At 43.5% G+C, this 24,233-nt stretch overlaps 2 protein-coding genes across 11 annotated transcripts in view; one reads left to right on the forward strand and one right to left on the reverse strand.

The window, feature by feature from the left end:
* The window catches only part of DLG2 (discs large MAGUK scaffold protein 2), a 2,359,657-nt gene that overhangs the window by 1,575,367 nt on the left and 760,057 nt on the right, over window positions 1-24,233 (forward strand). For all 10 annotated transcript variants that reach the window (XM_082244450.1, XM_082244453.1, XM_082244456.1 and 7 more), the window contains one exon: window positions 22,341-22,496. In XM_082244450.1, the coding sequence (XP_082100576.1) occupies window positions 22,341-22,496 (156 nt within the window). The remainder of the gene's footprint in view (window positions 1-22,340; window positions 22,497-24,233) is intronic.
* LOC309545317 (ATP synthase F(0) complex subunit C3, mitochondrial-like) lies at window positions 4,667-5,328 on the reverse strand. The gene has a single exon (XM_082244470.1). The coding sequence runs from the start codon at window positions 5,232-5,234 to the stop codon at window positions 4,809-4,811; it is 426 nt and encodes a 141-aa protein (XP_082100596.1). The 5' UTR covers window positions 5,235-5,328; the 3' UTR covers window positions 4,667-4,808.

Below are 24,233 nucleotides of genomic sequence, written 5' to 3' on the forward strand. Positions count from 1 at the left end.
CCACTTCAGTGATTTGCCCATCCAATGCAGCCTCACCAGTGCGTGCCCATCCAATGCAGTTGCAGTCTCTGCCTACAGTTGGTTGGAAGCCAATGTGGCCTTGCCCCCGACTCGACTTCCATCCTCCCCAGAAAAAAAAACAAATTGTCAGGGGGCAGTGGGCCGCATTGGCTGCCATTCTGGGCCGCATGCGGCCCTCGGGCCGCAGGTTGGACATGCCTGATGTAATCCCAACATTTTATCTTCCTGAATTGTGCCTGCCGTACCATGTACTTATATGAAAAAGCATCCTGTTCTGTATGTATTGCTTCCTTTGTTTGGAATCCCTGGTGATTCTGCCAGTCCTTCTATTTTCCTGTTAAAAAATGACCGCACTAGGCAGGAGATTACAGCATGACCAGTTCTCTAGCTGTGCTGCAAACTCATTGTGCTTTCCTCCAATAATCAGACTCTTGCTGACATGCCCCACTGCACAGCCTTTCACTGGGAAGTTCAGCGTGCTGCTGTTTCTGCTCCCCCTAGCTCTTATGCAGTTGAGAACAGAGGGTATGTGATCACTTATAAAAAAAGGAGGGAAAAATTGTGTTTATAATGTTTTTTTTATATCTGCACACAATTTTTTTATTTTTATTTATTTATTTATTTTAACCACTTTAGAACCGCTCACAGTAATACTACTGCGGCAGAGTGGTTCGTTATCGTCCAGCGACGTAGTATTAACGTCGTTGGACACTCCCCCTTCTGGGCGGCGCTTGCGCGCCGCCGGAGGCTCGCTCCCGCTGTTTTCATTCACAGCGGGAGTCGGGCCAGGGGAGGAGCAGCGGCGATCGCCGCTGCTCTTACCCGATCGTCGGGGATCGAGTCTGGAGATCCGCCCGCTGTGTGTAAACACAGCGGGCGGATCTCCATAGTGACAGGGAGTGACAGATCGGACTGTTCAGCATAGCTGGACATCCGATCTGTCCATGACTCACTCAGTCACCTCCCCCCCTACACGTCAGTAAGCACCAGGCATACATTAACCCCTCCCTCTCCAATAAAATTAACCCCTTCCCTGCCAGTGTCATTTTTACAGTAACAGTGCATATGTATAGCACTGATTACTGCAGTAATGTCACTGGTACCCCCAAAAGTGTCAAAAATGTCAGTCAAGGGTCCGATCTGTCCGCCGCAATGTCGCAGTCCCGCAAAAAAAATCGCAGATCGCCGCCATTACGCGTTAAAAAAAAACACCAAAAATGACAGAAATCTTTCCCTTTGTTAGTAAACACAATAACTTTTGCGCAAACCAATCAAAATACGCTTATTGCGATTTTTTTTACCAAACATATGTAGCATAAAACAAATTGGCCAAAATTTTTTTAAAAAATTGGTTTTTACATCTTTTTTGGGGGGAATTTCAAATAAAAAAATGTTAAAAATATTGTTATTTTTTCAAAATAAACGCACTTTTTCTGTTTATAGCGCAAAAAGTAAAAATCGCACAGGTGATCAAATACCACCAAAAGAAAGCTCTGTTTGTGGGAAAAAAAGGACGTAAATTTCGTTTGGGTACGGCGTTGCACGACCGCGCAATTGTCAGTTGAAGTCGCACAGCGCCGAATCGCAAAAAGTGGCCTGGACTTAAGACAGCAAAATCCTCCGGTGGTAAAGTGGTTAAACTGAATGGGTTGTTTTACATGGTGAGGGTTAACATATAGTACTTTAAATCTGACTGGTGACTGTCAAAGTCAGAGCAAAATAAAATGTTAAAAAAAAGTATACATTGAGTACATCTTTCCAATACATGCACATTTCCCTATGTCTTATCCTTTTAAAAATGCTGTGAATACCAGAAAATGCCTATTGCTCTGCCAGAAATACACTATAGGGTTGAGTTACTAAAACTGGAGAGTGCAAAATCTGGTGCAGCTGTGCATGGTAGCCAATCAGCTTCTAACTTCAGCATATTCAGTTACGCTTTGACAAAAAAAAAACAAAAAAAACCCTGGAAGCTGATTGGTTTCGATGCAGAGCTGCACCACATTTTGCACTCTACAGTTTTAGTAAATCAACTCCTGAGCTCCTAACTTTGAGAACACTCCCACATCTGCTGCCCTAAATTTCCAAGCAGAGTTGTCAGCCTCTCACAGTTTTGCTGGACTATTGAACGCATCCCCTCCTTCTCACCTTTATAATATATGGGAAGATTTTGTGTAGTCAGAAAATGGTAGAAAGTAACGGTTGGATGTAAAACTAGGAAGGCTGTGCTTCATGTGCACATCTCAAGGGTTTATTTCCAGTTTTGCTTTCTGTGTACTTTTGAATGTAAATTGTTTTGTGGATATAAGAAAATATTTAGGTTGGATTTCCTGTGTTCCTTTCACACAGGGTGGGCTCCACTTAGATCAGCAGGGGTTCTGATCCCCTGCTAATTTTAGCAGAGTGGGCAAATGACAGGTCTGTGACCGCTAAGTATCTGCAGAGCGGACATGGACTGAGCCCACTCTGCTCTATGGGCTGTTGAATGTGTAAGGATTTATGTTGCATTTCCAGTTAAGGCCCCTTTCACACGGGGTGGGCTCCATTTAGATCAGCAGGGGATCTGTCAGCTGATCACCTGCACGATTTTAGCAGAGTGGCCAGATGACAAGTCTGTGTCTGCTCAGTATCTGCATAGCAAACACGGACCGAGCCCACTCTGCTCTATGAGCTGTCGGATGTGAAAGGATTTATGTTGGATTTCCTGTTAAGGCCCCTTTCACACATGGTGGGCTCCATTTAGATCAGAAGGGGATCTGTCAGCTAATCTCCTGCTGATTTGAGCAGAGTGGGCAGATGACAGGTCTGTGTCCACTCGGTATCTGCAAGAGCGGACACGGACCGAGCCCACTCTGCTCTCTGGGCTGTCGGATGTGAAAGGATTTATGTTGGAGTTCCCGTTAAGGCCCCTTTCACATGGGGTGGGCTCCATTTAGATCAGCAGTGGATCTGTCAGCTGATGACCTGCACAATTTTATCAGAGTGGGCGGATGACAGGTTTGTGTCCGCTCAGTATCTGCAGAGCGGACATGGACACGGACCGAGCCCACTCTGCTCTATGGGCTGTCGGATGTGAAAGGATTTATGTTGGATTTCCAGTTAAGGCCCCTTTCACACGGGGTGGGCTCCATTTAGATCAGCAGGGGATCTGTCAGCTGATGACCTGCACCATTTTAGCAGAGTGGGCAGATGACAGGTCTGTGTCTTCTCAGTATCTGCATAGCAAACAGGGACCGAGCCCACTCTGCTCTATGAGCTGTCGGATGTGAAAGGATTTATGTTGGATTTCCTGTTAAGGCCCCTTTCACACATGGTGGGCTCCATTTAAATCAGAAGGGGATCTGTCAGCTTATCTCCTGCTGATTTGAGCAGAGTGGGCAGATGACAGGTCTGTGTCCACTCATTATCTGCAAGAGTGGACACGGACCGAGCCCACTCTGCTCTCTGGGCTGTCAGATATGAAAGGATTTATGTTGGAGTTCCCGTTAAGGCCCCTTTCACATGGGGTGGGCTCCATTTAGATCAGCAGGGGATCTGTCAGCTGATGACCTGCACGATTTTAGCAGAGTGGGCAGATGGCAGGTCTGTGTCTTCTCAGTATCTGCATAGCAGACACGGACCGAGCCCACTCTGCTCTATGAGCTGTCGGATGTGAAAGGATTTATGTTGGATTTCCTGTTAAGGCCCCTTTCACACGGGGTGGGCTCCATTTAGATCAGCAGGGGATCTGTCAGCTGATGACCTGCACGATTTTAGCAGAGTGGGCAGATGGCAGGTCTGTGTCTTCTCAGTATCTGCATAGCAGACACGGACCGAGCCCACTCTGCTCTATGAGCTGTCGGATGTGAAAGGATTTATGTTGGATTTCCTGTTAAGGCCCCTTTCACATGGGGTGGGCTCCATTTAGATCAGCAGTGGATCTATCAGCTTATGACCTGCACGATTTTAGCAGAGTGGGCAGATGACAGGTTTGTGTCCACTCAGTATCTGCAGAGCGGACCGAGCCCACTCTGCTCTATGAGCTGTCGGATGTGAAAGGATTTATGTTGGATTTCCTGTTAAGGCCCCTTTCACATGGGGTGGGCTCCATTTAGATCAGCAGTGGATCTATCAGCTTATGACCTGCACGATTTTAGCAGAGTGGGCAGATGACAGGTTTGTGTCCACTCAGTATCTGCAGAGCGGACCGAGCCCACTCTGCTCTATGAGCTGTCGGATGTGAAAGGATTTATGTTGGATTTCCTGTTAAGGCCCCTTTCACATGGGGTGTGCTCCATTTAGATCAGCAGGGGATCTGTCAGCTTATCTCCTGCTGATTTGAGCAAAGTGGGCAGATGACAGGTCTGTGTCCGCTCAGTATCTGCAGAGCGGACACGGACCGAGCCCACTTTGCTATGAGCTGTCGGATGTGAAAGGACTCCGCTGTCCATTTACACCCGACTGCTCTCCGATCCAATCTGCATAGATGAGGGGGGGGGCAGATCCCCTTCCATTTTTTTCTTTTTTAGTGGATTGAATTGGAAGTAGACACAAGTCAGTTTACACCCGCCAGTCCATAGGGGTGAAGGGAGGGTCCGATCAGGTGTGCCTGAAAAAAATGAAAGGCAGACCTGATCGAACCCTTAGTTAGAAAGGGGCCTAAGTCTTTTTTTTTATCTAAGTTTTACCATTTTTAATGAAAGGACTTTGGAAATATGATAAATTTTCTTCAACACAACATTTCTTGGGAGCCACAGTAAAATAATGTTGACAGTTGTTCACTTGAATGTCGACATTCCCAGCCTTATTTACATGGCGAATAAGATCAGGAAAGCAACCATCAAACAAAACAGACCCATAGCTTCAGACAAGGCAAATCCCAAGATGGCGTATGAGAACAACTGCTGCTTCAAGGAAGGATTTCTGGCATAACCAATAATGAGACTTCCAAAAACTGATCCAATACCAGCACCAGAGCCAGCCACACCGACTGTGGCAGCACCAGCACCGATGAATTTAGCAGCAGTATCAATGTCCCTGCTGACTGCACTGGTCTGAAATTCCCTTAGTACCAGCTGGGTGCATGGGTTGTGTGTCCCACTGAGGAGTGTGTTTCCCTCTCCAATTCGCACCTCTGGCCGAGACAAAACTGATGCAGAAATTGGTCTGTACAGAGCCCTGGACCCAGCGCGGATCAGAGAAGGGGTAGAGACGAACTTCGCACAGGCATACATGATGGAGGGAGGTGTGTGTGTCCTTCAGCGGGGAGTCGGGTCGCGGCTCAGCCCCTCGGCACCAGAGGTCGAACTGAACGGAGGGGGCCTAAGTCTTTAGCCATATACTTGTATCATAGAATGAGGAAGCCTAAAAATAGGGTTGTGTAGTTATTATCTGTTTGTGTGTTTGTATGTATGCTTGCAATTCACTTACTTTTTAATGCAAATAATTCCTATATATAAAATTGATATAACTTTCATTTTTTTTTGTTAACCGTGTTAGTGTCAACTATTTCCATGCCATTTACTCCTTACTGTCGAGTTGCAAAACTAATAACTTGTGTGTAATACAGTTTAAGAATTTGCAATATGTTTGCTAAATAAGCTAAATTGTATGTTAATCACGATCATCTGTGTAATGATAAATGCCTTGCTTTTACCATCCTTTTTGGTAGAGGGCCTCAAGTGGTAGTTGGGGAAGCACTATAAAGAAAAAAAGAGGGTGCAAACGTCTAGTGCAGGCATGTCCAACCTGCGGCCCAGAACCACAGGCAATGCGGCCCACTGCCCCCTGACAATTATTTTTTTTTTTGCTGGGGAGGAAGGAAGTTGAGTCAGGGGCACGGCCACAGTGACTTACAACTAACTGTAGGCAGAGGCTGCGTCGGAGGGGAGGGGGGTGAGTGCCGCCGGATTACAAACAGAGCGGGGATCTCCTGCTTACCCGGCGGCCACGGTCATACGATGCCCTGCCTCCTGGACTGGCTCCTACGATAGACAGCACATTGGTGACGTCTATCATAGGAGACGGTCCAGGAGGCAGGACTGATCCCCGCTCTGTGCAATCCAGCGGCTCTCCTTTCTCTTCATTGCAGACTGCATTGGATGGGCACTCACTGGTGAAGCTGCATTCGATGGGCATGCACTGATGAGGCTGCATTGGATGGGCACTGATCAGGCTGCATTGGATGGGCACACACTGGTGAAGCTGCATTGGATGGGTATACACTAGCGAGGCTGCATTAGATAGACATGCACTGGAGAGGCTGCATTGAATGGGCACTGTTTAGGCTGTATTGGATGGGCACGCAGTAGGCTGCAAGTGCCGTACGATCTCCCAGCTGCCGCAAGAGACTTAGGATGTCTGCAGTCAGTGACAGAGCTGCTGTTTCATGGGGTCCGTCACAGGCGCAGTGATATGAAATGCACCCCTCCTCCACCTGTGACAGGAGCCATACAGGAAGCAGCGGCTCTGCTCTCTACTGCAGCTGCTGCTGCTTCCTCCAGCAGTACCCGACATCATGACCAGCATTACCCACCAGCAGTAACCGCACCAGCAGTTGTGTTTTGTCATAATATGTCATGTCCTTGTTCATACATGTATGAGTAAGAACATGACATTTTCTGGCTGTCTAAGTCATATGTCCTAGGGTTGCAACTATCCCCCAGCACATAACTGTAACTATCCCAGCATGTGCAGTGTTTGACTCCTCCCACCATCACCACTTCAAATCACTGACATGGTCATGGTGGTTAGAGTGTTCCTTTATATCTCTCAGAAGAAGTAAACCTCCATATACTCATTCCATTTCATTTTTCATCATTCTATAGTTGTGCTAAATTAGTGCGGGGGAGCAGCGGCGCGGAAAGGGCGCGGCGGCGTTTTATTACTCATATACCTTAACTATAGTATATATTTTATATGCGGCCCGAGAAAATTTCTCTACACTCAATGTGGCCCAGAGAAGCCAAAAGGTTGGACACCCATGGTCTAGTGCATTACTTTCAACACCAATAAAGGGCTCTGGGGAAGGGAGCTTGTCTCCTGAAACGCTTAAGCTTTCCAAACACAGAGTTATGTCATCCCTGACACTGGAGTTGTGTATGACATGTGTTTTATCTTCTCATGTTTGTGGGTATGTCTTTGGCGGTTTTAATACATTTTCATTGGTGTTGAAGGCGTTTGCGCCCTCCTTTTTTATTTGTAGTGATCAATGTACATTACAAGGATATTTAAAAAAGAAACTTTCTGGCAGATTCCTACCCTTTGTTGCTCTGAAGAAATAGCAGTTTGTTTCACCAGGTCCTTTGCAGACTGGTTCTGGTTTGAAGAGTCTGGTTCTTTATAACCACCTGGTGCACGTTCAGCGTTCTAATGAGAAAGGTTGCAGGGTCTGAATCCCCTACAAAGTATTTAACCCTCAAGGAGCAGTGGTGGCCTTTCCATTGGGGGCGCAGGGGTACCGCCCCCCCCTATCTATGCATCCAGGCCCCCTAATCTATATGCAGGGCACCAGACGCATGGATTCCAATGGGATTTTTTTTTTTTTTGAAGCATGTGATTGGAGCCAGAGGCCACCCAGTTGTGTGACAATAGCGAATGAATATTTGCTATTGTCACACGATTTCTCCTCCTTGTCAATCAGGAAGCGGGTCCTGAGACCCGTTTCCTGATTGGCCGAAAGGAGGAGACATACTATGGGCCAAGGAGGAGGAGGGAGGAGACGCAGGGGAAGCCCTACCCACAGAAGAGACTGAGGGGGAAGCTGCCGCCGCCGCCGCTGCCTGACCTCTACATATCGGTCCAAGTTGAGTGAGCCGGCTACCGGGGGGGTGTGGTGTGGTGTGTGGGCTGGTGTTGTCCAGGGGGGGGGGGGGTATGGCGTGCGGGCTGGTGTGATCCGTCTGCCCCAGCCTATGGAGCACCAGCCACCACTGTCAGGAAGTATCGCATCAAAACTGGAATTTCTATTGCAGTGGGTGCCTAAAATTTGACTTGTACCTTAGTGCAGACTTTTGAGTACACCAACAGTGTACAGAAGGCCTCCAGGTCACCACATTGCATTGGATTGTTTAGAAAATAAGAAGCTGAAGATTGAAAAGGAAAGGTAATTTTTAATACCATGAAATTAGGCTGGATTCACACCTACACCTATGCATGTTGCTTTTGAGTGTTTCTTTAGTGCTTTTTGCTGTGCGGTGCACATTTTTTTACCGCTTTTTTGCCGCAATTTTGATTAGACTTGATGCAATGCCTGTGTAATCTTGAGGTCTCTGGACCTCAAAACGCATCAAAGTCGGACCAAAGTAGGGCAGGGACTACTTTGAAGTCGTTGCAACTTGAAGTCGCACAGATATGAACGGTACTCATTGGAAATCATGGAGTATGACTTGTCATGTGACTTTGCAGTCCCAAGTGGCAGGACAAGTCGCACAAGTGTGAAAGGGGCATTAAAAACGCAAACCGCGGCAAAAAATGCAATACTTGAATTTTGGATGTGGGTCCATTGAAGTCTATTACATACAAAGCACTGCATTTTGCAGAAAAAAAAGTCCCTGACCCTTTCCAAAAAACGCAGAGGCACAAAAATGCAATGGTGTGAACGTGCTCCATGGGAACCCAAGTTAAAAAATGAAATGCATTTCTGCAAAAAGCATTAAAAAACACATTAGTGTGAATGGAGCCTTGGCCATTGGCCACGTCGTGTGGTCATTGTATAAGTTATATTATTTTTTTTTAATCTGCTAGATTTCTTTCTACGAAAGTGGATTTACCCTTTGAGCAACTTTTCCACAGCAATAGCACATAACACATACCAATAAATCCTAGCCTGTCCAGCTCATAAAACTAGAGAACTAGGCAGGCCTGATGATAGTGCTTATGAGTGCACACATAAAGATGGCCATACAAAGTGCAAATTTATTTCCTGTAACCACTCGATTCCCCAATAAACACAGACAGTGCTGATGCAGGAATCCCTCCTGCTGAGCTATTGTATTCTCCCGGTGGTGAGATGGGGGAAGCTGTCCCCACCGGGAGAAGACAGTGATTATTGCTAGCAGCTATACCAGCAGCTAGCGATAATCACAAGAAAAATCCGGCAGGTTGTACCCAAGTTGATCGATCAATCAACTTGGTACATTCAGTCTGACATACATGGTTAAAATCTCGGCCAGTTCAGCAGGATTCAAACTTTGTATGGCATGCCTAAAGCCCCGTACACACGAGTCGAAATTCGGCCGGGAATTTTCGTCCGACGACCGATCTGCCGATTTTCGGCTTGTTAGTATGGTGCTCTCGACAACCGACTCCGACTTTTCGGCCGACAAAATTCTGGTGTGCAGGCTATAAAATTTTTGTCCACCGTCAAAACACGTCCGATTTTCGTGCAGTCAGTAAAGATTTCGACAGGGAAAAATCTTATGAGCAAGACTAGGCATGCTCAGAGATGAAAGAACACAAAGAAAGCAATCCAACACGACATCACTTCTGAAGTATAATTCTGTCGGACGACAAAATTCGTGTGCAGTCTAGAGCACATTCCAACCAACAGACACCACTCTGGACAAAAGACGAACGACCGGTCGGCGGAAATTCGTTGCGTGTGTACTAGGTTTAAGAGTTTCCTTTCAAAACCCTGAACAAAAAAAACTTGCAAAGCTGCTGCCCTACAATGTCTCTCTGGATATCAACATTCTCTGGTTTCATTAAGGCCCCTTTCACACATATGGACCGTTCGTCCATTTTTCATCCCTCCGTTGATGGATAAAAAACAGACATCAATGCATTCCTATGGAAAAACGAATGACAACAGATGATCATTTATTTACATCTGTTTTCATCCGCTTCCGCAAACATCCGTTTTATTGAACGGATGAAAGTAGGGATCGACCGATTATCGGCAAGGCCGATATATCAAGTACCGATATGCGCTTTCCCCGATATATCGGAATCGGCCCCTGATATGCGCTTTCCCCGATATTGCCGTGACGTCATTGCATATGTTGCGCCATGTGCCTCCGCGCACTGGGACAGCTTCTGCCTTCTTAGGCCGCCTCCCTCAGCCACGTCTGGAGTCAGGGAGTCTCGGGACAGTGAGTACAGTGCACACAGTGTGTTCAACACAGGCGCCGGCCACATACATACACCAACCCACAGCTGCCCGCGCCCAGTGCCAGCCAGCCACACACACGCCTGCAGGTCTGTACCAGCCAGCCAGCCAGCCATAGGCCCTGCCTGTACCAGCTAGCCAGCCACATGCTCTGGGCCTGTACCAGCCAACCACCCACCACACAGGGTGCCAGCCAGCCATCCACCACAGGGTGCCAGCCAGCCACCCACCACAAGGTGCCAGCCAGCAACCCACCAAAGGGTGCCAGCCAGCCAACAAAGGGTGCCAGCCAGCCAGCCAGCCACCCACCCACCACAGGGTGCCAGCCAGCCAGCCATCCACCACAGGGTGTCACCCACTAAAGGGTGCCAGCCAGCCACCCACCCACCACAGGATGCCAGTCAGCCACCCACCAAAGGGTGCCAGGCAGCCACCCACTCACCACAGGGTGCCAGCCAGCCACTCACCAAAGGGTGTCAGCCAGCCACCAAATGGTGCCAGCAAGCCAGCCACCCACCACAGGGTGCCTGCCAGTCACCCACCAAAGGGTGCCAGCCAGCCAGCCACCAAAGGGTGCTAGCCAGCCAGCCAGCCACCCATCACAGGGTGCCAGCCAGCCAGATTCCTACATTTTGTTATTCTGAAGAAATCATTGTTTGTTCATATGGGCCTCTGTGCTGAGTGGGTCAAATGGAAGGGGTTTCATATTTATCTATCAGCTGTAGCAGCTGCAGGGCTCTAATGAGGAAATCTGCTGGGTCTGCATCCCTTTAGACGTGTTCCTATTGGGAGTATTTCACAAAAAATGACATTTTTGTTGTAGGGGATGCCAGAAATCTGACTTGTATCTTAGGCAGACTTCTGGGAAAATTGGTGAGCCAATCACACAAGCAGGAAATTATGTTTCTGGGGGTGTGGTCAGTATACATTCTGTGTACAGAGCAGCTCCAGGTAGCCATAATGCATTGCAATTTCAGAAAATTACAACAGCTGCAGATTGAAAAGGAAAGGTAATTTTTAATAACATTCAGTTATAATATGACTTGTGTCGTAATTGTATCCGCTATATTGCTTTTTCTTTATTTTCTGATTTTTTCTCCCACAAAGGTGGAGTTACCCTTTAAAGGTCCGCTTTAATTTTTAGGCCAGCATCTCTAACTGCAATAGGAAAACAATTTTATTACTATTGCCATATGTAGCAATCGAACATTTCTTTTACATCCTAAAAATATCAGAAAAAATCTCGCTATTGAACAAAGAATGACTTGTAGGAGGAATGTTCTTACCGCTTGTTTTATCCTCTGATGATACAAAATGTCATCCTGATCAATACTCTCTGCTGGAGCTTGATTAATGCACTCTCTAGATTAGGCGAAAAGTCGATTCTAGATCGAACACTGTAATGCACTTTCAATTAACCATTTCCTCCGGGAGATAGTCACAGTAAACTTCGTATATTCCAGAAGTTTTCCAAGTTCCATTATAAGAGCCGCGTTACAGAGAATTCCGGAACCTCAGCACTGCGGCACACAGGCTGATATTTTATCAACTGAAATGGAAGATCCGGGAAATGGACATTCTTATCATGAATGATGGTTCTGCAACTTTGAAGACACTTGCTCTCAATAATGTTCAAATGACCTACAACAGGTCATTATTTTAGGATATATTATAACCTTACATAATCGTTCAAAGGCATTTGTAATGGTTGAAGGTTTTCTTAACCGCTTTCGGACCGCCCGCCGCAGAAATACTGCTGCAGGCTGGCCCTCCTGCGCAAACCGCCGTAGGTATACATCGGTCGCGCGCCTGCAGCTAGTGGGCAAGCGCACGACGCCGGCGGCGCTACTGCCCCCACTCGGCAGCGGGGACTCTGATGCACGGGGGCGGCGGCTCCGATTGCCATCTGACACCCGCGATCGTTCCCCGCTGAGAGAGAAGAATGGCAGCAGCAGACCGTTCTTCTCTCTGGAATGATCACAGAGCTCCTGTGATCCTTATATATAGACCTGTGATCATTTCACAAGCCCCGCCCCCATAGATTTAGAAACACGCTCCTAGGTACACATTTAACCCTTTGATCGCCCCTGGGTTAACCCCTTCCCTGCCAATGAGATTATTACAGTAACATTGCATTTTTTAGCACTGATTACTGTAGTAATGTCACTGGCACCCCCAAAAGTGTCAAAAATGTCAGTTAGGGGTCCGATCTGTCCACCGCAATGTCGCAGTCCTGCTAAAAATTGCAGTTCACCACCATTACTAGTAGAAAAAAAAAACAATGAAAATGACATTCCCGTAGTTAGCAGACGCGATTATTTTTGCGCAAACTGGCCTAAAATTGGCCTAAAATGTTAAAAAATTTAGATTTTTAATTTTTTTTTGGGGAATGTTATATAACAGAATGTGAAAAATAGTACTTGCAGTGGAAAAGTGCCATTAAAACCCAAAGGGAGATAACTGATACATAGTTCCTTCCAGGGGCTGACTGGCAACTTTCAGCCCAGGGGGCAAGTACAAGCCAGAGGCCCATGGTGCATTGAATTGGCCCCCTCCCACTCTCCCTCTTCCTGTCTTCCTCCTGACCCATATTTCAGGCTGAAGCTCCGCTCCAAGTACTCTCTACTTACCGGCTTCCGGGTACTCAACCTGGCCAGCAGGGATCGGTTGGGGGGGGAGCTGGGACAGCTCAGTTGGGGCTGGCCGGGGAAAGAAGAGTCTCCAGTTGGGCACGGAACCGGCCTCTGCTCAGACACTGTTTACACCATCCATGCTGGGAAGGAGGCCTCCGATTTATACTTACGTTGGATGACTTCCCACCATCAAGCTTTAACCACTTACCGCAAAGTAACGTACCCGTACGTCGGCTGACTTTGCGTGATTATATCGGGATGATGCCTCTAGCTAGAGGCATCATCCCAGTACCGTTGTTTAGAGCCGGCGGTTGGCTTTCCGGCGGTAGATCGTTACCCCCGCGAGCGGGAGGGGATGACCCCCTCCCCTTCTGTTGCCTTCCACAGCTCTGCCCGGGTCTCCCGCCCCCACCGGCAGATTCAAAAAGTGAGTGTATTCAAAAAATGCAGTTTTCGGCGTTTTGAATACATCGAAGTGTAGTGGAGGGGTTTGGGGTCTTTTAGACCCTCGATCCCCCCATAAAGAGTACCTGTCACTGCATATAGCTGTCACAAGGGATGTTTACATTGCTTGTGACAGCAATAAAAGTGATCAGATTTTTATTTTTTATTTTTAAAACCTGTGTTAAAATTTAAAAAAATAAAATAAATAGGAAAAAATAAAATTTTAGCCCCCCCCCCCCCCCCCCATCGCCGTTAGCTTGCGCATGAAAGAAAACGTATATGGAAGTCGAGCCGCGATGAAATCGCTGTTCACACCACACATGTGAGGTATCGCTGCGATCGCCAGTGCGTGAGCAATAATTAAAAAAAAGAGCTACACTCTAACTCTAAACTGGTAACCGTTAAAAAATGTAAAAGCGTCACCTATGGAGATTTCTATTGACCGTAGTTTATCGCCATTCCACGGGTGCAATTTTAAAAAAAAAGGTAATTTTAAATACAATATACAAAAAAATGGGCTAACTTTACTATTTAGTTTTTTTTAAATGCAGTGAAATGTGATTTTTCGTAATTTTTCCAAAAAAATGGCGTTTTAAAGACCGCTGCGCAAATACCACGTGACAAAAAATATTGCAATGACCGACATTTTATTCTCCAGAGTCTAAAAAAATATATATAATGTTTGGGGGTTCTAAGTAATTTTCTAGCAAAAAATACTGATTTTAACTTGTAAACAAAAAGTGTCAAAAATAGGCCTGGGGCTTAAGTGGTTAAGTAATGTAATATCCTATGTTACTTGCCATAAGATCTTAGATCAGCCCATATGTACCTGATGATCAAAGAATTGTTTCTAAATAGACATAATGTGCAATCTCTCTGTAATATGTTCTTGTATTTGTTTACTACCTTTATATTGTTGCACTCTGTGTACTACTTATTACTAAAATAAAAGGATTTGAAGTGCAAAAGTTATATAAAATCAGTACAAAAACATGCAACATCTTCCCATTGTGAAACAAACTCTCTCCAAATTTACAAAGGGGAGGCCTAGGGAAACACCTGTAGAATATACATATGACGTGTGATTAATGAGGAGGGTATCTGGGTCCCACGGGTATCTCAGAAAATCACGGGACCGCTACGCGTTTCGCTTGTAAGAATTCAAGGAAAAAAGGCCAATGCGCTACCTACCAGTGAAGTAAATGAAGATGATACAAAGAAATGTGTTCCAAAATGTGTATAAATAAACCGGAATAATAATAAAGAAAAAAGCTGCCAATTATGTAGTGTCACCACATACCATGAATCAAGATATTAATTAAATAAATTGGCGCTAATTTCGAAATAATTATCTAGCCGATGTCAAATGAAGCTCCAATAAATAGATAAATACTCTCCACTTTCTATTTATTGGAGCTTCATTTGACATCAGGGAGATAATTATTTTGAAACTAGCGCTGATTTATTTAATATCGCGTTTCGCTTGTAGATTCTTCAGGGGATCCATTCAATACCAAATCCCAAGGGGAAAGAAATAAATATGTAGCACCTGGAGTTGTGAGATTGAAAACACATGGGAGGGGGGGCTCGGACACACCAGCCCCCAACCAGGGGGAGGGCAGAAAGCACACACAGCTCCGATACCACTCTGGAATTCCAAATTCAGGGTGTGTCACGAGCCAATGACACTTGCAGGTGAAAAATATCAAATAGACTATATGGACCCAAATCTTCCAGGTGCAATGGGTGGTCAGAGGGTAATCCCTTCCAGTTGCTGGTCTCTCTTGGCAAGTGCTGATCCCTAATATAGCCCCCCTCTCCTCAAGGGATCCTAATGACATCTGGCCTTCTTTTCTTATTTCTTGACCGTCCTTTCTTATTTAGCTATCTAAGATTTACTGGTGTATGTATATATAAAAGATTGAAATTGAAAAGAAACAGCAAAAAAATATTAGAGGAATAAAAAGGAAGGGGTGCGATGAAAGACTAAATAAAGACTCCTTTAATAACCACCTGAGGACACTGGACTTACTACATATGCACCAGGAAACATAATTACACAGGGCATATTTGATACGTCCCTTTCCTCTGCCCCATTGCTGCTCCCTGTTAAATGTGATGGAAATGTCCACCTGTCAAAGTGATAGCCAGGAGCTGCCGTGTAAATATAGCTGTAGAAGCTGCTATTGTAAAAAAAAAAAAAAAAGATAAAAAAAAAGGACCATCTGACACAGCGTTTATAAATATTGTTCAGATGTGAAATCATTGTTATTTTTACCTTTGCTCTGTTTTATTCATCTGCAGACTAAAAAAATTTAACTTCGATCTGCCTATGATCCCTGTTAACACAACCTGACAATTTTAAAAGAAAGTTATTTGTTTTTTCCCCGTCCTTCAACTTGTTTTGAGTCCCGCCCCGATGACCCGCTGCGGCCTGATCCTTCACATCGTCTCGGTGTTGGGTTTTTTTTTTTTTTCTCTCCCTGCTCGTCCATTTTTCTTTCTTTTCCAGATTATGTTATTATGTATTGTCAGAATATTTATACTGCTCTTAATATAACAGTGTCTATTTATGTAAATAAGCAAAGATCTGTAAGGTAGGAGAATCTCAACTTATTTCCACAAATCAATATGTAATACGTTCTTTTTAATCAATTAATTTCTTTTTAACAGCATATACCAATCTTAGTGAATACAGTCTACAGTAGGGAATATATAAGAATATTTATTCACAAGACATGTATTCACAATAAATGGTTAGACTTGAGGTAACACAAAGAGATAACTTTACATAAAATACAAACTTAAAACGATAAATGCAATGTGATATGTAGCTCAATGATAAAATTAAAAAGAAAGCAAGATTACCTTTTTCCCCAGGTACAGTAGAAACCATAGATAAGTGTTCTATATAATCAGACCACAATTGTCTGCGAATTGCACAGTCAACATTCACTCCGCTGCAGTTGGAGTGAGAATAGGCTATGCAAAATGTAAGACTAAATCGCAAATATTGCGCTAAACTTGATATTAATAACAATTTATAAAAACAAAAATCAGTTTTTAGAGAAAAATTGAATATGGTTCTTACGGCTGGGATTGTAATCTCATTACTCTTAAATATGAAATATAAAACATATAAGGAAGGAAATAAACAATATTAAATAATATCAAATAAACAGCAAGGTATATTTACCACACTTAAGATGGCTGCTACTTTAAAATGGTCATTACCAGAGTCCTTAAGATGGCTGCCTTTCCAAAATGGTGGCCAGTTAGTGAGGAGTTTCGTTTGGCGTCCTTCAAAGTTTCAGACAAATGATGGAGCAAGATGGAGTATGTATAGATGAGTATATGTATAGATGTGAGTAGCGTGTGTGTTGTAAGTGTAATGAATGCTGTCGTAATGTGTGTGTGTCCTATTACATCTGGGTTCCCTTTTTATATTGTGTTGAACAAAAGACCGGTAAAATTACCACAAGCTGAACCCAGAAGAAGGAACTTTATTCCTATTGGTTGGGATTACTTATCCATTAATTGGTGAGGTCATTGGTCGATACCTCTACTAATCATCCAGTATTTTGGATATTAGAATTATATAATAATTTCTTCAATTAAGAATGATCATAACAACAATATGAAAATCTATCCATACTCTCATAGTACATATGTGTCCATCTAATATCTCCATCATGTATCTAGGTAAGGATTGGACCTGGTAAAGCTGTTTAATAAGGATATATTATTAATACTATATATATATTTATTGGAAATTACTGATTTACCCAGAGACTACATTTAGTAGTAGTCACCAAAGGGGGCAGTATTGTATTAATGTTAGATTCAGTATAGAGAATACAATTGCATTATTTTTCTTTACAGATAACCTTTGACCTGGCTGGGCAAAAGTGATTAAATCACTTGAATTCTGTCATACGCTGCCAGACTTTGCGTCTGGCTTGTAGGATTTATACGATTTAGCCAAGACGTAACAACTCTAATATAAACACTCCTTCCACATGCCTTAAAATGAAGTAATTAGTTTCAAGACACATAAGTCCTTACACTTAAAAGAAATATTCTAGTATATATATATATATCCAACATTATATAAATTCCAAGTTCACTCTTACTATATCAATAATAAAAAAACAATGATGTATTATTGTTAATATACATCTTACACATGATCATGTTTTCTAAAACGTATTTTTAAATGAACCTTTAAAAAAAAATATACTGAACTTATTGTTCATTGTTATATACAGATAAGATTATAAGCTAGACTGGCCATCAGTGACTGGTATGGTGTCTGGCTAATTGACTCTTATCTGATGAGATGTAAAAAGGGCCTCATTATTTATGACCAAAGACATACAGAGATCTTCTATTGAACTTCAAGACTCTCTGTAAAAGCATCTTGTAAAATAACATATGAACTTTCCATCACCTCTTGCAAGATGGACGCTGTACTGTTCAAAATTTCTATATAGGACTGAATATACATGGCCTTTATAATTCAATTTTTCTTTTATTTAATCTCCCCAGTAATCCTGACAGTATTTAATGTATATTCTTTGAAGTATCAGTTTTTGTTTGAAGCATTGTGTTGGTTGTATACTGATATGTAATGTTATGTATTTTAGATACTATGACATTTTGAAAATCCGTCTGATATGTATGTGCTGTTTGGATCCTGAAGGAGCTAGTTCAGCCATCAGCAGATTACATGATTCACACTAAGGTCATGTGACCTGTTATGTACATGCATTTTCATCTCTCACTTTGATTGTATCTATTTTAGCTGACTGTATGTAAATTTCAATAAAATATATATATTTTTATTTTATATTATATGTGGACATGTATGTTTCCAGTATTTTAGAGGTACTTTTAAATCCCACTGCCCAGGTCTGGTAGACAACTTTTCCTGCTTTGTCCTCCCCCTTCCCTTTTCAGTCGACTACCACACCTAGTTCAAACTCTTTTGATGTGTTTTATTTTGAACTGGGATGGGAGAAGGGATGAGTGGGATACTCCAACTATGAACTATGCACAAATCTTGAGGACAACTATCTGTAGTGTGCGGCAAGGCCGCTGCTTCACTTTGCCACAGAAGTGAAGATAGATGAAAAGGCTCCTGTTAAAGTTACTCTTCAGGGTCTCAACTTGGCACCCCCTTTTTCACTTGCTGTATGTGCTAGCCCCTGTCCACTGACTCTCCTCTGGAGTGGTCCCCTTCCTGGGCAGACCCCTGGCGAGCTTCCCAGTACTCACGGACACTGTTTTTCCCTAGGTCGCTCTGCCTTCAGCTCCACTGGTCAGCATCCGCCGGACCTCCTGGCTCAGCACTACACTTCTGGTCTACTAGGCAGATTGCCTGTGACCACCTTCCACACTGACAGGAGGAGAGACAGCCATCACCCTCCTCCTGGGACCTGGCTTCCTGCCCAAAGACACCCTCTCACATGTGCCCCTGGCTTTTATGATGTATTCCAGGATGCACCACTGTTGTTCCAACCCACTGGGACAGCCACAAAAGTCTGTGTTTCACTGGCTGGGTTTTCACCACTGTCCAACAGGCTCCCCTATTGGATACAGTGAGGACACTCCCTCAGACCAAGTGAATCACACATGGACACATGTAACAGGCCTAACTACTAATCAGGCTCCCCTGATAAGCAGATGGAGCCAACTATAGTTTACCTGCTGCTCCCCTGATAAGCAGGCAGAACAAACTACACTCCCTAACTAGCATCTACCTAGGAGGGTGCTACATCTGCATCAAGCAATGACACTTTGAAAATGCTAAAGGACTTTATTCATCAAATGCACTGCCCTTGTATGTATTTATCATTGATGTATTGATTGTGTATAGTTTATTTATATATATATATATATATATATATATATATATATATATATATATATATATATATGTATTTATATATATATATATATTGTTTATGAACGGCACTTTATTCAGTATTGTTGGTGTATAGATTATTCACCGGTAATAAGGTTTGGTGGAAGCAGCGCTGATTCAATCCATTCATACCAACTTCATATCAATGCCCATGGTATTGGAATGGGATGTTCAACAAAATCATATAACAGTCCATACAATATTGGCCATATAGCGTACTATATGTAGTACAAACTGTAGAAATATGTCAAAGATAAATGAAGATGCAGGATTACACCCCAAATTACTAAAAATAATGTAAAAAATAAAAATGCCCAAAAAAAGCATAATTAATTGATAATCATTAATTTAGTGGAAAATTTATGAAAAGTGCAATTACAAACAGATACTGCAAAATACAGAGTGTAGAAGGATATAACCAAGTTACCAGGGTATGTGGAACCCAAAGAAGAGAAATGGCAGCGGGAACTAAAGAAGTATACAGTATCTAAAATATAGAAACCCTTGTAACTTACCCACTTGCTGCATCAATAAACAGTGGGGCTCAATGGCCAATGAGAAAAAGAACCACCTAAAGAACCATATATGTGTGCCGCCAGGATATGGTTACAAAAACGAGACTAAAAGTCAAAGAGTACCAAATTACAAAAATGTATTGTTTAAAATACAAAACATACTGAAAAAATATCAAAGGAACCACCCACCATACCTATAAAAAAGACAACGCTGTCTTGAAACCAAAAGTATCAGCGCCAGACACCACGCTCACATGCTCACAGCCCAATCATACTAAGTGGCCACAGAATGTGCATGTAAATAAAGCTAGTGGCTGTGTATGGAAGAGAGGTTCCACCTTGGAAATGATCGCCAGTGACCACAGCAAAGGAGATAAAGATAATGGTGCAGTCTTCTGTACCAGAAGTGTGGGTCTCCGTGTGTCAAGCACCAAATCTCCCTGCTGTTGACCTGACAATCATCCAAGTAGACCAAGTACCCAGAGTAAGTAAACTGAGTGCTCCTGAAATGACTGAAATAAATCAAAAAGTACAGCAGTCTCATAGACATATTCCAATAAGAAATGGGTAATATTTGAACGATGTTAATATTGTGACCAAAAAGTGTCCACTACTGGTATCCATGCAAGACTAGCCTGGTTAAAGAGAAGATTTCAGGAGCCTCTTAAGTATTCCTGGATGATGGGTACTGTAGGAAGCAATGAATGGAATTAATCACTGACTTGAAGCTTGGCAACACTAGTAAGGCATTCCACAGTCTATAAGTTCTTGTCACAGGTGAAAGGCACAATGCGGGATAATAGCACAGATTGAACAAGACAGGTAGAGTCAATGGCTGACAATGCTCATAGACATCAGCCTAGCAGAGTCCCCATTCATCGCTGAACACGCGGCAGTCCGTGGGTAAGCCCAACCTCAATCGTCATGGAAGTTAGGCAGAGTAAAATCAAACCTGGTGTTGTGACGGTTACAATGTCCCAGTGTGCAGTACAGTTCACCTAAGATCAGGTTGCCCGCCGTGGCCGATGATAGCACCGCTGTGGACTGACTATGTCCACTACCTCATGAAGAGATGGAGGCCTCCCACATTGCTTCTGAGGCCAAAGGACGTCCTGAAGAAGCTGGATGTCCAGTGAAATGCGCTGACATCACACAGATCTGCGCTGGCCGCCACCTGTAACGGGTTCTATGCTCTCCACTGACCGTGGAATTAATCTGAACTGTACTGCACACTGGGACATTGTGACCGGCACAAGACCAGGTTTGATTTTATTCTGCCTAACTTCCATGACCGTTGAGGTCAGGCTTCCCCACAGACTGTCGTGTGTTCAGCGATGAATGGGGATTCTGCTGGGCTGATGTCTATGAGCATTTTCAGTCATTGACTCTACCTGTCTTTTTAATAGGTATGATGGGTGGTTCCTTTTGATATTTTTTCAGTATAATGTTTTGTATTTTCAACAATACTTTTTTGTAATTTGGTACTCTAGGACTTTTATTCTCGTTTTTGTAACCATACTCCGGCGGCTCATAAATATATATATGGTCCTTTAGGTGTTTTTTTTTTGCCTGCCTGTTTTTTTTAAATATGTTCAACCCAAATTAAAAGGAAACAATTTGTCATAAAAGGGAAAGAAAGGAGAAAAAATATGAATGCAGACAAATAGTAGGCAGCAATGAGAAGCTAAACATGTGTAAGCAACTAATGTTACATGCCTTTTGGACATTAAGTAGCAGATTTATCAGTGAAAGAAACGCTCTTCCAGGTCGTATGGAGCGCTTATCCGAACAAGGATGCAGTAATTCCCTTCTCTGAACTGCTGGAATTCAACTATGACCTTCTGCCTCTTTATTCCACTGCGGAGGAAATTGATTTGGTCTATGGCAACCTTGGCACCCCAGATGTTTTGGAACTGCATTTTCCATGATGCTCAACTACACTGCAGAATGCATGACACTCATGGGAAATGTAGTTCCAAAACATCTGGGGTGCCAAGGCTCGCCATCACTGGTCTATGGAGTGGTGAAGGACCTGGATGTTGCTTTGGTGGGGTCTACTGACTTAAGTATAAAAGCTCTCACTAGATGGAGGATACCTTTTCTGATAAAGCGTGGAACAGCCAACACCATCACCATGACTGAGATAGTATGGCTATCTGATCTGTGCAAGATTCTGGCTCTTTTCCAAATAATTAATTAAATAATGAATTAGACTGTCTTCTGGATTTGCTTAGTTGGACATGTCTGGGGCTCCTGGTCCTAAAAACATTTGATGGTGCTCCTGAAATCCCTTGTGTCCATACTGCATTGCATGTCAAGCAGGTTGCCAGTGAGATAGAGCTAAGGTGCCAGCAAATATGGAAAAAGACAATAGAGGTAGTGACAATGACCTGGAAGGGACCAGAACTATAACATCACCCTCTTTATGATAACTTTCTGTTGAATTGATTTCAAAGACAATGTTTATTTATTTTATTTTTTTGGACAGAGTGATCAGAACCCTTTTCAATGTTTATTGCTGTCGGTTTCCCTGCCACAGAGATTCACTCTCTCAATATTTGTTCATTTTGTTCTAGATTTGTGCTCTAATTTGGAATATAATAATGATTACCCGTGTATCATAAAACAGCTGATTATCTAATTACAGCTACTGGAACATACTGTATGTATTGAATTGCTTTTTTAAAGGCATTCTCTTGTCTGTTGTCTTCCAGGTCTCCAGAGCCGGTTTACAGCACTGTAAATAAACTAGGTGACAAACCTTCATCTCCGAGACAATATTCCCCTATAGAATGTGACAAAAGCTTCCTACTTACATCTCCGTATCCTCATTTCCATGGAGGCCTTCTTCCTGAGTCTGAAATTTCCAGGTATGAGACACAATCATCCATTTCTATTTTATAAATTCCAAGCTGAAGTTTAACCTGCTTATTTTGCCTTTCCTGGTTTCTCCTTTCCCTCCTCATCAACGTCAACTGACATTTTTTTAATCAAAACCTTTAGCTAAAAGTAGTTTTGTAATGTTAAAGACATTTCATAGCTTCTCCAAGCCACTTCTTCAGTTCTAGTGTCATGTTCTAATGACCCCATCTTCACTTCAAATGACCCCAACACTTATATCCACGTAGGGAGCAAAGGCACCTTAGCCCAATCACAATGGAATGTGTCAAGGCAGTTGTTGATGGTCCAAGAACAGAGTGGGAGCTATCAGACTTCCTGACACCAATGATGGATTTTTAATCACTTTACCGCTTCTCACTGAGCCTCTACTGCGGCAAAGTGGCTCGATAACGTCTGACGACGTAGACGTACGTCGCCAGACATTCCCCTCTCTCGGCGACGCGCGCGCGCCGCCGGAGGCTCGCTCCCGCTGTAGTCAGTCACAGCGGGAGTCGAGCCAGGGGAGGAGCGGCGGTGATCGTCGAGGAATCGAGTGTGGAGATCCGCCTGCTTGTGTAAACAAAGCGGGCGGATCTCCTAAGTGACAGGCAGGGTCAGATTGCAGGGTTCAGCATAGCTGAACCTGCGATCTGTCCCTGTGTCACTCAGTCCCCTCCCCCCACACACGTTAGTAAGCACCAGGCATACATTAACCCTTTGATCACCAATAAAAATTAACCCCTTCCCTGCCAGTGTCATTTTTACAGAAACAGTGCATATTTATAGCACTGATTACTGTAGTAATGTCACTGGTACTGATCTGTCCGCCGCAATGTCGCAGTCCCACAAAAAAATCGCAGATCGCCGCCATTACACCAAAAATGACAGAAATCTTTTCCCTTAGTTAGTAAACGCAATAACTTTTGCGCAAACCAATCAAAATACGCGTATTGCGATTTTTTTTACCAAAAATATGTAGCAGAAAACAAATTGGCCTAAAATGATAAAAAATTTTGATTTTTACATTTTTTTTTGGGGGGGGGGGAATTTCATATAAAAAAATGTGAAAAATATTGTTATTTTTTCAAAATTGTTGCTATTTTTTTGTTTATAGCGTAAAAAGTAAAAATCTCACAGGTGATCAAATACCACCAAAAGAAAGCTCTGTTTGTGGGAAAAAAAGGACGTAAATTTAGTTTGGGTATGGCGTTGCATGACCGCGCAATTGTCAGTTAAATTCGCACAGTGCCGAATCGCAAAAAGTGGCCTGGACGTAAGACAGCAAAATCCTCCGGTGGTAAAGTGGTTAAACTACGTCAGGGTGCTTCCACAACTTTCAAACTCCCATCGTAGGAAGTACCACTGGAAGATGCCTGCCAATAACCTTTTTGAGTGTTAAGTCATCATCTGCGCAGTTGAAAAGTCCCCCAAACCCAGGTGAACACTTCTAGGTATTCTTGAGACCACCTTCTCCAATCTTGTAAGATCACAACCCATTGCCACAAGTCTTTCTTTTAATAGCGGGAAGTCTTGCATTGTTTTGTGGCCATTTCTTTGTGGCAGAGGTTCATGTCATCCCATGTCATAAACCCACAGTTTACATCCATCTTTGAAGTGTTCCATAGGTGTATGGAGGACACTTTATGTCAGTCTAGAGGTACACTCAGACATCTTGTGGTACCACCAGTTAGGGATCATTATCTAATTGACAGATGACTTCCCACTAT

This window comes from Pelophylax lessonae (assembly GCF_965119305.1).
Source record: "Pelophylax lessonae genome assembly, chromosome: 2".
Taxonomy (NCBI): domain Eukaryota; kingdom Metazoa; phylum Chordata; class Amphibia; order Anura; family Ranidae; genus Pelophylax; species Pelophylax lessonae.

Coding starts and splice junctions, on each gene's coding strand:
- LOC309545317 (XM_082244470.1), bottom strand. CDS start 5,234: ATGTATGCCTGTGCGAAGTTCGTCTCTACCCCTTCTCTGATCCGCGCT.